The following is a 14477-nucleotide window of genomic DNA, read 5'->3' as shown; positions in this document are numbered from 1 at the left end:
TCGTTACTTTTACATGATTTAGAAAATTTTAGTTTGTTTTATCTACAAAACATTGGTCACACCATCTATAAATATTTGTCCACTAAAGTCAGCAAATCCATATTACTTTATCGGAGCACTATTTATGTTGGACTCAAACAAGTACGACCATATCATTCAGCTCAGTTCATTAATGTTAAATTCTAGAACAAACAATTTTAGATACTTTGGCAATTTTTAATGTACACATAACTAATTTTAGTTCCACAATTCAAATGTTTTAATGGTCCTTCAAACCAAATACGATGACACCCCTAAGATAGTCATAACAAACCCACACTTTTGATTTGATCATTTAATTTAACACAGTATATATTGAGATTTATTTGTTCAGTTTCTTTATTATTTTTGTTGATTTTTTTTATTTTGTTAATTTTTTACAAATACATTTTTTACTTAAATACTTAACAATATGTAATAACTATTTATTTATTTATTTATGAGTAAATATCGCAATATATAATTTTCATTATTAAATTTACTTTGAATTGTTGTTTGGTATTCCTCACCAAATTTAATATGTTACATTATTGATTTATTTATTTATTTTTTCTTTATTATTTTATATAATGGAATTAAACACTGGTCAATATAATTTATAATACACATGATAATATTAATAATTTTGTTGTTTTGAAAAACAAATTACAATTAACTATGTAATGTGCGTAATTTGTATGGTTGTAATGTAAGTACATACGTATATTTTGAAGTTCTACTAATTTATTATTAAGTTTTTTTTTTGTTTTTTGTTTTTTAAGCAACAATTACTATTTAACATTAGAAGTAAGTAACATGTAGTTCTAAGAATATTTATGTCTGTCTGTCTGAAGTTCTAACTTTTTTTGTATTTATTTAGCAAATACTTACACAATTTGTCCTAAAATATTAAGTTCCCTAAATAATTTGTCTGTGAGTCTAAACTTAATTATGATTATGTACAGCTTGAATACACACGATTCAACCAGTTGTGTATCGGGGGATTGGTTGATCGGATGATTGTGGTTTGTGGTTTTGTGGATTGAGTACTTAGTCCGAATCCAAATTGCGCCAGCGCTACTCAAATGGTCTAAACATGCCGTTGTGCTCACCACCGGCTAAACCGAAATCTCAATCTTGTGAATCTCCAGCATTGCTATTACGATCCACTGACGCACCACCATTCGATTCGGATTGTTCAACATCTGCAGGATTTATAACGCCCGGCAAGTAGCCGGTGCCGGCGTAGGGAGCTGTCAGGAAACGTTTAGCATGGGCCTGCATAAAGGGTGGATACCGGTGGTGGGTGGGTGAACCGAATACAGCAGCTGGTGGAACTAAAGGTGAGAATGCTGATTTCAAGGGAAATGGTGGAGACGGTGGTACGTTTGGTGGTGAATTTGTGGAACTTGTTAAAATATCCTCTCCCGAAATCATGGCTTCCATGGTTTGCAAAACATCGCCCCGATAACGCTGTAACAATTGTTCCACATCACTTCTCCGGCGATTGGGAAAGACACGCATTAGGACATCGACAGGAGAACGCTGTTGGGTGGCCGAGTGATGTTGTGGTGGCATTTGCTGCTGTTGGGGATGTGGATGATGGGGCGAGTGTTGAGCATGTTGTTGGGCATGTGAGTGAGCACTGGCTGCTGCCGCTGCTAAGAACTGTGTATGATGATAGGGCATAAAACCCTGAGCATTGCCATTACTAAATGATCTCAGCATGTGCATGCTATCGTTAGAGGGTGTATGTGGTGGCGAGGTGGAATCTTCTTTTTTCAGACTAAGATTTTCGGGCGTAGCCTCGTCGGGAGCCGAATCTACATCCAAATCAGATTCCGGAGAACTGGGTGGACCAGTGCGTGCCGGTGAGAGATTGCCGTTGTTGTTATAATTGGAACCTTTTGGATGAGGACTGCTGGGGGCAGATTCTGAGCCGGTGTCTTGATCGGTTTCGTTGGATAAACGTGCACGTTTTGAACCTAAAAAAACACAACCAAAAAAATAAATAAACATTATTAGTAAAAGTAAATAAACATTTTTTTTCATATTTCTACCTTAAAACTACAAATATTATTTTGCTTTCTTAAATAAATTTATACAGTGTCTTTCAGCCTCAAGTTTAACTGTTTTGTACAAGTACTTCTTAATACTTCTGTTGCTGCTTTAGTCATCCTCTTCAGTTGTGTTTGTCTTTTAGACGTTTCTTTTTTTTTTCGTTCTTATGTTGTTCATCAAACAAGACAAACAAATAAAAATAAAGTATCAAATTTATATTTCAAATACAACATACAGGTTAATGCTACCAGAGCCCACTCACTCTTAACTACCAATAAGTCCGCATTGGCAGGTAACCTGGTAACAGGGGCATAGGAATCAAGCAAACATAAAAAAAACATTATACAAACAACTGAAGACAGTTACAGAAGTCATTCGATACTCCACTAAGTAATTTTTTATATCATTTTGTTTTTATTTTTTCCACTGTGATTCTGATTGTGTTGTGTTGTTTGTGAAGCACTTTTTTGGAATTTGAAATTTAATTAAGTTCCAAGCCCCTTTCCACATAAATATTTATTGATTTGTTTGCGTGCGGATGTTTCTTATAATCCTGTGTACCAAATTGTAGATAACTGTTGTAAAGTGGATATATTGGCAATTTGATTAAAACATCTTTGTTTCAAGGAAATGTATGTAACGATTTTTTATTTGAAGTTTATGTGATGAAATGTTATTAAATAAACTCATCGCCAATTGATTCAACGGAAAGGGAGAAGAGGAATGTAAATAGTGCACAGAGAAAACAGATTCGTGATAGCAACCGAATTTGTTGCCAATCGAATGATTCTGTCTTAGTGACCGAATTTTACAGTTGTGGCTACAATATTTTGGAAGGGGCAACTAAAGTTTGTTTGCCTCAACTGAAATTCTTCTTTATCAACTGACTTTCTGTTGTTAGAACTGAAAAATTTTATGTGTACAACCGAATCATTCGATTGGTAACAAATTCGGTTGCTATCATGAATCTGTTTTCTCTGTGTGTGTAACAGATAATGTGTAACATCTTTAAAATCTTGAAGAAATTCTATTGTAACTAACTCCTAGAAAGTTTATTTCCACAGGACAGCTGGAATTTAGTTTAAACTGTGGATCAAGTGAGCGTGATTATAATGACTGACTTAATATATTCTAATATCGCTGTAAATTGACGCTGAACTTTATTTTTGAATTTTTCTTCATCTAAAGTGGACTTTGTTCGACATACGGACGTTACGGCTAAATAACGAATTGTCCCTTTAGTGTGTTGCGCGATCCACTGAATGAACTTGTTTCTGAAGAACATGTATTCCCTAATTTCTGCAGAACACATTCAATTATAGTATCAATAGAACATTGAAACACAAGTCATATTTCAATGATGATCTGATCAGGATTTTCGCCCTCTCCTGTACGAAGTTAAGGATATTTAAAATAGACTTCGAACACTATACATGGCAATTCTATTTAATTCCAGGTCGGATATATTCTCTTAACAATTCCATTAAAGCATTCAGAAGGAATTAATACATTTATACTTCAAACCTATTGAATTATTTCTTCAAGAATTCATTCTTTATAAAATAGATTACTTCTTGAATCATTCAAGTTTTCTTTAATTCAAATCCATTTCATTTAATTCAAATCCATCAATTGTGTTCTAATCATTTTGTAAATGATTAAAAGCAAAACAAAAATGAATCAAGAACAAATATTTTTATTCGATTTGGATTAGATTTGAATTAACAAAACTTGAGTCATTAAAATGTTCAATGAATTCTATTGTGAATGAATTCAACGACGAATGAGTTCTATTTAAATAAAAGCCTTTAAATGAATCTAAAGAATTAGATTTTGGGAATGAATTTATTGAATGACTGACATTTTTTAATTCCGAATTAAGATTTTAGTGAATTAAGCTCAAATTTAATGAAATAATTCGAAGCTCTAGGTGTAAAATGTAAGAATATCAGATGGAGTGAGTGCTTCTTTCGACACCTAACAAGTATGTTAAGTCCAGCGGATATCAAACTGAATTCTTATAAAATTCCCAGAACATCAAGAGCTTTTGATTTCTTAATAACTACAACGGCTATAAAAACAAACGAAGCAATAACCTATTAAAATACAATGTTTAATCCTGCCAGCGTTTTCAGATCCCATTCAGAAATTTCTCCAATCTCCGACGGAATCGGCCTATAGTGGCAAACGTTGATATCATCTTCAATATACAATTTTAGTTGGGTTGGAAGTAAACCAAAGAAAAATATGAAATAATGTGGGAGAATGACTAGATCCTTGCGGTACCCCTGACTGAAATTTCCCATAGAATTATAATGTGTTTACTTTTACCCTAAAGTTCTTTCTACTGAATGTTATGATAATTCTTATAGGAAGGTTTTTAAGCAATAATAACAATTCAATTATCTGATTTCTAATTACATAAAACTGTTTTCCCTCTCTTGTATGTTTCTCTGTATCTCTCGTATGTTTCTCTATCAAGTGGGCGTGGCACTTGCCATTAAAAATAAATAGTTATTATGGAATATTTGTTATATTATTATTGTGAATTCTGCAAAACTTCGCGTAATTTACTTCGGTATCATTGTGCGCTTTTAAGAATCAATTGTTTAGTGCATTAAGTTTAACTAAAAATGGGACGGATCGAAACAGGAGTGTAGAATATCTGGAGAACTATAGTTGTGGAAGTCTTAAAATTTTGCCCAAATATCTCCATTACTATTGTACATAGTTTCGCTAAAAATGGGCGGTATTTTGTCAGTGGGCGTGGCACCTTACATACAATGTAGACTGCTAATTTAAAATATCTGAAGAACTATAATCATAAAAAATGTATCACTATACGGAGTTTGGCTGAAAATGGGCTGGATCGTATTAGTGGGCGTGGCATATGTCATACAAAGTAAATAGTTATTTTCCAATATCTTGTGAACTATAATTGTGAAAGTCTTCAAACTTTATATGAATCAATTTCGTATTACTGCGTTACGTTTAACCAGAAATTGGGAGGGATCGGAAAAGGGGATCAGTAACCTCCCACACAAAGTAAACAATTATTTATAAATATCGTGGGAATTACAATATAATTACGAGATTATTCAAACTATGTCCCAATAGCTCTCTGTTATCATTTTACATTTTGTCTGAAAATGGTAGGGATTGAGTAGAAGTAAATTATGTGCATGAATTTGTACATGGATATTTTCATTTAATAAATTCATTTAAATTTAATTTTAAATTTAATTTCCTTTAAAATTTCACAAACTCTCTTAGTAAATATCGCTTAACTGAAACTTAAAATACTGTAACATATTTTCGCCTCAATGTTTTCATTTCTTTCAACAAATTGTAGCTCGTTAGCCTTTAACATGTACCAACATGCATTGTTTTGCTGTTTTAAACGTTTTTTCTTTTCTTTATTTTTAATAAAATTTGTAATAAAATTCGCCAAGAAATTAAATAAATAAAGTGCAGACACAAAGAAAAAAGGGTGGCACATTAGTGTGAATAAAAGCAAGAACTAGAAAAAAAACCCAAAGGTGGCAAGTTGGCAAAGCGGAAATGTAATGTACACAAAAGTACTTGTACTGCAGCGGCAGTTTTACATTGAATGTGTGTGTGTGTGTGTGTGTGCAATTCTTTTGGCAAATAATAAAAGTGGAAAATCTATTGTTAAACACATGTGGTAACATAAAGAATTACAACATCTTTACGCTTGGCTGGCAATGCGTTCGTTCAACAAACAATTCGTCTACATTTTGCTTTGACATATACACAACAATTGAGTGTTTTGTTGTATTGTGCAAGACGGCAGAAATGTTAATTTTCCAAAATAAAATTTACGAGAAAATATTGAGAATTTAACTTACCAGGACTTTCAACTTCCGTGCGATCGGGTGAGAAACCCATTGATAATCTTTCCGCTCTCATGCGCATTTCCGAATCAGAATCTCCCGAATTGCCATTGCTAAATGGCATGCGGTTGTGATGATGTGTTGAATTGTTGGTGGAATCGAGTCCATCACTGGGTGGCGAAGGTATGCCCGCATGAAATACTCCATTGGCTGATGTCTGTTGTGGCGATAGTTGTGATGATGTGGCCGTGTTTGTATTGTCATTGGCATTTTGTGATGGCACACGCGGTGGTACGCTCGTATACAGCAGTCCCAATTCTCGGGCTTCATTTTCCTCCTGTGCTTGTTGTCTGCGTAGGGCAACCTGGTTACATACAGAAATAGGGAGATACTGTTAAATAATAGTAATAAAGAATTGAATTTTTATTTATATTATATATGTAGGTAATTTTCTTCCCAAAGGTGGCAAGTTGCATTTAAATTATTCACAATTTCTACAATATTTATAACTTTTCAATATAACTCAGCTCGTGTATTGGTAATCTTAAAATGCTTTAATCTTTGTTGGGACCTAACAGCTCGAGACTATCAGCTCAATTATGAATAAAAAATTCCCTGAATAAAATGTTCCCAGGAAGTTATTTCCCATTGAATTTGAATAGGACAAATTGGAAAAGGGAAAAAACTCCCGGGGAATTTTTGTTCATAATTGGGCTGTATGAGTATGAGAATTAGTAGCTAAAATTATAAATTTTAACACCTTACGATAATCAGAAAACAGTGCATGTTGGTGAATCCGGAAGAAATTTTTAAAAATATTGACCTTCCATGTTGTTAATTAGAATTAAAAATACATAATATTTTGTCCGTGGTTTGGTAAATAATTTGAATAATTAAATTTTCATAACCCGATTTTTCAATTTTGATTATATGTAAAATGATAATAATATAAGCAACCAAAGTTATTTTCTGTTTGTATAACTACTCTAATTTGCATACCCTTTACTATGAGTTATATACATATGAACTTTTGTTCTAGAATCTAGATCCTCATATATATATTGTTGATATAGTGATGATGATATCTAATTATATCAATATATCTTACATCAAATGAAAGTCACAATCCAATACAACACTACTCTTTAAATAGAATTCCACTTGGTTCACCTCAAAAATTTTATAAATATAACTAGACTCCTGTCACGAAATTTCTGTTTAATATTTACCCAAAAAATTTTGAGGACCTGTTAAAATTACCCTAAGAATTAAAGTAAAATAAATTCATAAAATAAAGTTTTTCAATTGCCGGCGGCATCATAAACCCATTTCAAAATACTAGCACAGTTGGCTAGAAAACTTATCCAACAAACCAAAACTATATAGAAATAACTTTTAACAAGCTTACCAACATAAGCCTTAAGCTTAGAAAAGTGTTGTGATTACTATTGTAAAAGTCTTATTAAAAATTATTTTATAATGAAAACTGAACTCTTGCGATAATATTAATTGTCTGTAGTATATAATAAGCTTACAGTCGTAATATTTTTGTAAGCATAGGAATATAACCAAATAATAATTGTACTCGTTTTTCATTTGTACTTAATTACTTTGTGAAATTTATTTATAAATTATTTATTAAGTTTTATTATTTTAATAATTACTTTTTTAAAAGTTTTAAACTTTTTAAAATACTTTACTCTTTGAACAGAACACTAAAACTAAAAACTTCAACAAATAATACGAAATGCACGCACGAGTCATATAACGGGACATCATTCTCAACAACACTTACAAAACTATTGCGTACATAAGCCATTTGCAATCATATTTTTTAAATTGATAACTTTTTCTCTTATGATAAGCTTATTCTACAATTTAGTTACATTTTGCTATGAAATGATAACCTCAATTGGAGTGACTAATTATGTTGTAATATTTAATTTGACGTGAAAAATCCATTTACTAAAGCGTTATAAAATAATTAGGACATGATAATCATAGAGTTAAGATCATGGCCATGACACATCGACGCAATGTTTTCACACTGGTTCGAAACCTTATTTTGTTGGAATTTGACATGAATGCTAATTTTACTGGAGAATGCTATTGATATAAAGTGTAATACAATTGTAATTCAATTGCTTGAATTACACTTGCTTTCAACTTGAATTCCAGCAAAAATAGTTATTGGGAATATTGCCCATTCCGAAAAACTTTTATGTAAAGAGCTGGGGATTGAATCAGCTTATATAAGTTCTAAATCAAAACAATTGAAAAATATTATAAAATTGTGCAATTTAGTTGAAAATATAATTAAAATTCAGGTAAATATAAATTTCAGGTCTTTTAATCTCGTAAAAAAATTCATTTAATAGTACCAAAAATACAAATTAGACTTCACTTCTTGGAAGTCAAATGCTACATGTACATATCAATATATGGATGAATATCTTTTGTAACAATCAACGATATTGTCTTCGAAATTATAATCCATTTGCAATGAGCTATGGGTTCTAGACAAATCAAGGTAAATTTTGCAAAATTTCTTAAGTATTTTTTAAATTTTGAAAAAAAATGCAATAATCGTAGCACAGTTTTGTCTGTGCGTGGCAAACAAATTAATCGGTTGTAAACACGCAGATAAAAAATATAGTTGTACATGTTTACCATAACCATTTAAAATATTATTTAATTATATTTGCACAATTAGCCTGCCAATTGCAGTTATTTGAGTTAACTAAATGCTGCTGACACACAGTGCTTTGTTCAATGGACAAAAATCAAAAACAAGATTATGTCTTTGATGTTAATGAAATTTATATTTTTCAATAGACAACTAAATAACTCATTCGTGTAAAAAAGACTTTTTTATAAATATCTCTTTTTGTCGTCACTAGAGGTCGCTAAAGTTAGTACATTTTCAACATAAATTTTATGGAGAAAAATATATTTTTTTTATGGTTAACTAAAATCATTGTTAAAAGTTCGTTTTAAAAGATATAAACTCGCGATTGGCTGCAAATGAAAGAATATGAATGTGGAATTATGGAAAATTACTGTTTTTGTCAAAAAATTTTTAACAGTTTAATCTGCGCAATTTTTAATAATTAAAATTTTTTTTATTGTAAGCCTGAAATTCTAAAACTTTGTTGGAATATTAGTAAAATACGTGTTAATCTATTTTGATTATGTTTTACTATAGAATAGCCATAAGTATTATCTATAAGAAAATGTAATCATTAGTTGTCCTTTCGTATGAAAACTATTAAAATTTTGTTTTCGTTTAAATGTATAAATTACAATTTCGTAAATTTTCAATTTGATGGTTTTGGGAAATAGCTCCAGATTTTTGGTTTTTTATAAAATAATACCGTTTTTTCTTTTAAATAACTAAGAAATATTGCGTTATTTAACAAAAGTAGTTTAATGGCACAAAGTGTATTAATAGGTCTTTATTTGGTTCTTGATGTTGTATGTTTTTTTGCTGAAATCAAAAAAAAAATCCAAAGTTTGATTTAATTTTGAAAAAAAACATGTTAATCAATTTTAATTTTTCTTTAATTTTATCTAATGCCTATCTCTTATTTATTATAATGTGAAATCATTATTTGTCCGTTTTGACTAGAACTTTAAAAAAAATTGGTTTTTGATGGCACCCATAAATAATACATTTTTACCGTATATGTAAGTAACTCAATAATTTAATATAACCTACATAGCCTTAGATTGAGATATTAATATGAGCTTCTGCTGATATTAGGAACACTTAAAATATAATCCAACATCCAGTTTCTAATTTTACAGCTGAACCATAAGGCTATCAATACTTGAAAATGTCCGTCCATCCGTCCTTCCGAATTTAGAAAATATATAAAATATTTCAGTATTTTTTTTACAAAAGGATATTTGGCAGTTATGTAAATCCTTGCTAGAATTAAAATGTTAATTACTAAATTAATCTGATATTATAAGAGAACAATAATTTCTGAAAATTAATAATTTTATTCAGGTTCATAGGTTTTTTAAGGAAAAGGATGTATGGCAGCCACCCGAATCCTTGCTGCGATTGTAATAAAAATTTTCACAAACAACAATAGCTTTATTAAAATGATTATAACCAAATTGGTTCCAAAATAAGAAACGATTTTTACGAATTTTTAAAAAAAAAATTAGATGTTATACAGGATATTGAAATCTTGATGTCTTGGAATTATGAATATCCTTCCGATAAAATTTTCATAACTTTGCATCTAATATTATAAGACAACAATAATTTCTGAAAATTAATAATTTTATACAGGTTTATAGGTTTTTTAAGGAAAAGGATGTATGGCAGCCACCCGAATCCGTGCTGCGATTGTGATAAAAATTATTTCACAAACAACAATAACTTTATTAAAATGACTATAACCAAATTTTAAAATGTTAGGAGTATAACTGTGAATTTTATTCAAAATTATATGTTCAGGATATATGGGAGGTACCCGTGTCCTTTCACGGATTTTTTCAAGAATTATATTTTTTCTTAATCTTACCAAAAGGTAATATTCCACTAATTTTTATTCGTCTGCAATAACTCCTTCTATTTTTGTCCATTGCCTATATGAAAACAAAGCACTGTGTGACAGGGTTCTGCAACAGGCTTTGAAAACAACGTGATCTGTTGATCGTCTTCCTCACTTTCATCGTTAGCTTCCCCCTCTGTAATTATTTATATGATTGCGGTAGCCATAATATGTTTAAGTTGCCATTCACATCATTTTAACAATCATATATATCGATGGCTTAATATAAAAGGGCCCTAACTCGTGTTTTTTTAAGTCGAGATTTTTTTGGGCTAATTATGATGTATGATCGGACCATTTATCGAAATAAACGGAAATCTGGACTTACAAACAAAACACGAGTTACGGCTTTTTTATATTAAGCCATCGATATGATTGTAGTATGCAATTAAATATATGTTTATGGCAATCATGTTCATGATGAATCATTATATCATAATATGCTGTTCTCAGATTATGATAACCATAATCCGAGAACAACACATATTGTGTTGTATTGTACCACGGATATACTTAATTATTACAATCATATATATGATTGCTACAATGATGTTATATTATGATTACCGCAATCATATACACAATTACAGTAAACTATATCTTTTCTCTGCCTGAACATATACTTTTTGTTTTTAACAACATAAATATGTATGGAAAATTGTAAGAATCGGTACAAGGTTTCTTCTAGCACCCATGCAAATGTCTTCCCGGAATATAAAATATCTATCTATATCGGCAAAATCTGATAAGAAATGTTTTTATACAAAATGTTCTAAAAGTTGGTGTCAGTATTATATTGGTGATGGGTATATAAGAATATAACACTCTTACTTGTTCACAACTGAGTTAGGCCTTTAACAGCAAAGTTTTCGATCTATGTGTATTTTTCTATGGATTCAAATCTATTAAGAATAGGTTATAGAAAATATTTTTTTTTAAATAATTGAAAGCTAATCAAATACAAATAAATTATATTTAAAAATGGACAATTCAACGGTTGAAAGCTGTTGACAAGACAACTTGTGCAGATCCAAACCCGATCCAGGCTCCGTAGAGCAGATCTACCACCCCGCTAAGATGAGTGCCAGTTACCATGAAGGCTCTCTTGTTGAAGAGCAAATAGTTTTAATTTTAGTTATAAGATTTAAGTACTTATTGTAAGGTCGATAACAGACAGTTTCAATAAATCAATAAAGCATTAAAAAAATGCAGTTTTCTATAAATGAAATACGCTATGAATTAATTCAACAATGACTGAATTCTATTCTGAATTAAGAATTGAATGAGTTAAACATAAATTGAATTAATTAATTAATTTGAAAGTCTGGTGACAAATATATATGAAATCATAAACATTTTGACTAAAGCCCAAAAGCTTGTCAATGATTTAACACTATGAATAATTCATTGAAATCGGAAATGGCAAATGATGTATTTTGGAAGTGGAAGAAATACATGAGGAAAACTTTTGAAAATTTTGTAGCTAAAATAGAAGAAATACATGAGAAAATCTTTTGATTGGTTGGTCTTTTGTAACTTTAAATTGTTATGGAATAATAAATAATTGGTTTTTAGACTTTAGAAGACCGAACGAATGAAATGCCGTTGGCTCAATAGATAACACTTTGCTACACCAAAAATATGCTCATATGTATGGCAATTCTGTTTTACTGGAGTCCATAGAGTCCGGAAATCTTTATAGTTTTTCTTGATCACTTTTTTTTCATACAAATGCTTGCATGTTTTTTGGGGAGCTTTAAACTGCTGTAACTCAGTAATTTTGCAACAAATTTTCCAAATCTTTTTCTATTTTTTCATACAAATGCTTGTGAGTTCTTTTTTCAAACATAGCCGACAGTATCTCAGCCATATTCCAACCGATTTTTACAAATCTTGTTGGGTTTAAAAGGTAAAACTCATTTCTTACAAACAAAATTAACAATTTTAAAATTAGTTTCAAAACGACATATTTATGATGCTTTGAAGTTGTAACTTTAAGATTCCTAAAACGAAGTGATCGAGAAAAATTTTAAGTATTTGCGAACTTTATGAACTTTAACAAAACAGAATTGTATATTTTTGTCGATCTCTTTCGTATTACTGTTACAAATTTGTCTTAATTGGGAATATAAATAGGGAAATCTTTAGGAATGGATTGGGTGGGTGGAATTAAAATTTTAATTTATCTAAAATTTGTTACAGCTTTTTCTTTTCTGGCATAAATGAAGACTTTATTCTGATATAAATGATCATGAAATAACGTGATCTTTCCAAAATATGTCGGCAATATTTTTTGTCAGAAAAGAATATGCCATATAATTTCCAATTAGATATTACTTTCACTGAACATCTTTGTTTTATCTTACTTATTGTGTAAGGCGTCGATAAATTATTACAAATGAATGAGTATGACTTAAAAAAATTTCCCTTACGGTTATAGAACGAGAGCTTAAAATCTTAAAAGAACTTTCAAATCTGTCTATGTTATTTAATTTGCGATAAGCATGTGACGATTGTGATATTAAAACTTCACTAATTTTTGGACGTTAAATTTTTAAGAATTCTATTGTTTTACTCCTATTCGCCTTAATTTGTAACAATATATAAAGCAATCTTAAGTGTACTAACCTGTGCTGCCATAACACGCTGGCGTTCGGCAATTAAAGTGCATTTGGCACACAGACAATCGCGCCATCTGCAGTAACGCTTGTGACCCTTTAAAGCGCTGACCTGAAATTACAACAAAAAGAATAATGTGTTAATAACTTTTTTAATCCAGTTTTCTGTTAAATAAAATGTGGCGTCTTAAACAATCAAGTAATTAATACTGACCACTCCATGATTTCGACAGCGGGCACATTTGGGAGTACGCTGGTAACGTTCCGAAGCGGCACGTAAAAAGAATGCCGGTGGCAAAGCACCTAATACAGGATGTTGAGACATGAGGTTTTGCATATCAACACCACTGGGTAAACTCATAACTTGATTCACCTTTAATTGTGAATTAATTAAATTGTGTGTGGTTTGTTTTTTAATTTAAATTCAATTCTTAATAGAAAAATTCACAAAATTAGTTTCTTATTAAACACATAGCCAGTATTTCTTTTAATTATTTTATATTAATTTTTGCTTCAGAAATATTTTTTTTTTAAATTCTAAAATCACTATATTTATGTATATTTTTGTTATATAATATTGTCACTGTTTAAACTTGTTTATTTTAAAAAATTTATATAGTATTTTTTTTTACAATCCGTTATTTCAAATGTAACAATTTTAATTGTTTTTATTTTGAATATTTTCTTTTTTTTGTTGAAAATCAATGTAACCAATTTTTAAACACAGCGCGTTTGTTGGTTGTCGTCGTAACGCACTGAGAACTCGTTTGCAACTGATTCAAATTTCTTCGATATTGTTGATGGATAAAAAAATAAATACAAAAACAAATAAATACAAAAACACCAACCAACCAACCCAGTCATCCTCAAGCAACATCATCTATCCATCCATCCTCAGTTTCGCGGAGTAACAATTGAATACAATATTAATTTCTTGTTGTTGCTACTGCTGCTGTATTTTTGGGGGTTGATTCGTAGCTGCCTCTTTACTCTTGTTTGTTGGTATGTTTGCCTTGACAGGCTTTGCTGCATGCAGCAGAATCAACCAACCACCTTCAGAAATGAATCTATGTGCGTGGTTTTTTTTTGTGTGTGTGAGTGTATATGAACCACAGTTTCTATCAACTAAAGTAACAATAAACAACAAAACAAGAAAAAAAAAAACACAATTTTTAAGAAATGAAAAAGTATACATAAATGTAAATGTTTAAATTGTTTGTTCGTATCTACATAAATACATAAATACATTTATACAAATTGTATTTAAATACAAATATACTACTATACTATATATGTATAGTAGTTGAGTGTGTGTGTGTTTCAATATCCATTTACTCAGCATACTACAACAACAACAG

At 30.4% G+C, this 14477-nt stretch overlaps 1 protein-coding gene across 1 annotated transcript; it reads right to left on the bottom strand.

Moving 5' to 3' along the window:
- Positions 1–1025: 1025 nt before the first annotated feature.
- Positions 1026–13521, bottom strand: dmrt99B (doublesex-Mab related 99B). The gene is made up of 4 exons (XM_065511964.1): positions 13334–13521; positions 13130–13231; positions 5949–6297; positions 1026–2003 (listed from the first exon to the last, which is right to left on the bottom strand). Exons 1-4 carry the CDS (start codon positions 13478–13480, stop codon positions 1150–1152), a joined length of 1452 nt encoding a protein of 483 aa, XP_065368036.1. The 5' UTR covers positions 13481–13521; the 3' UTR covers positions 1026–1149.
- Between the last annotated feature and the right edge of the window lie 956 nt (positions 13522–14477).

Source organism: Calliphora vicina, chromosome 1, assembly GCF_958450345.1.
Source record: "Calliphora vicina chromosome 1, idCalVici1.1, whole genome shotgun sequence".
Lineage (NCBI taxonomy): Eukaryota > Metazoa > Arthropoda > Insecta > Diptera > Calliphoridae > Calliphora > Calliphora vicina.
The sequence above is the reverse complement of the archived record's forward strand: the minus strand, read 5'-3'. Positions and strand labels throughout refer to the sequence as shown.

Bases quoted from the DNA above. Each gene is read 5' to 3' on its own strand.
- dmrt99B (XM_065511964.1), bottom strand. From the start codon at position 13,480: ATGAGTTTACCCAGTGGTGTTGATATGCAAAACCTCATGTCTCAACAT. The intron at 6,298-13,129 runs GTTAGTACACTT...GTATGTAACCAG, and splicing joins AGCGTGTTATGGCAGCACAG to GTTGCCCTACGCAGACAACA. The intron at 2,004-5,948 runs GTAAGTTAAATT...GTGTTTTTTTAG, and splicing joins CACGGAAGTTGAAAGTCCTG to GTTCAAAACGTGCACGTTTA.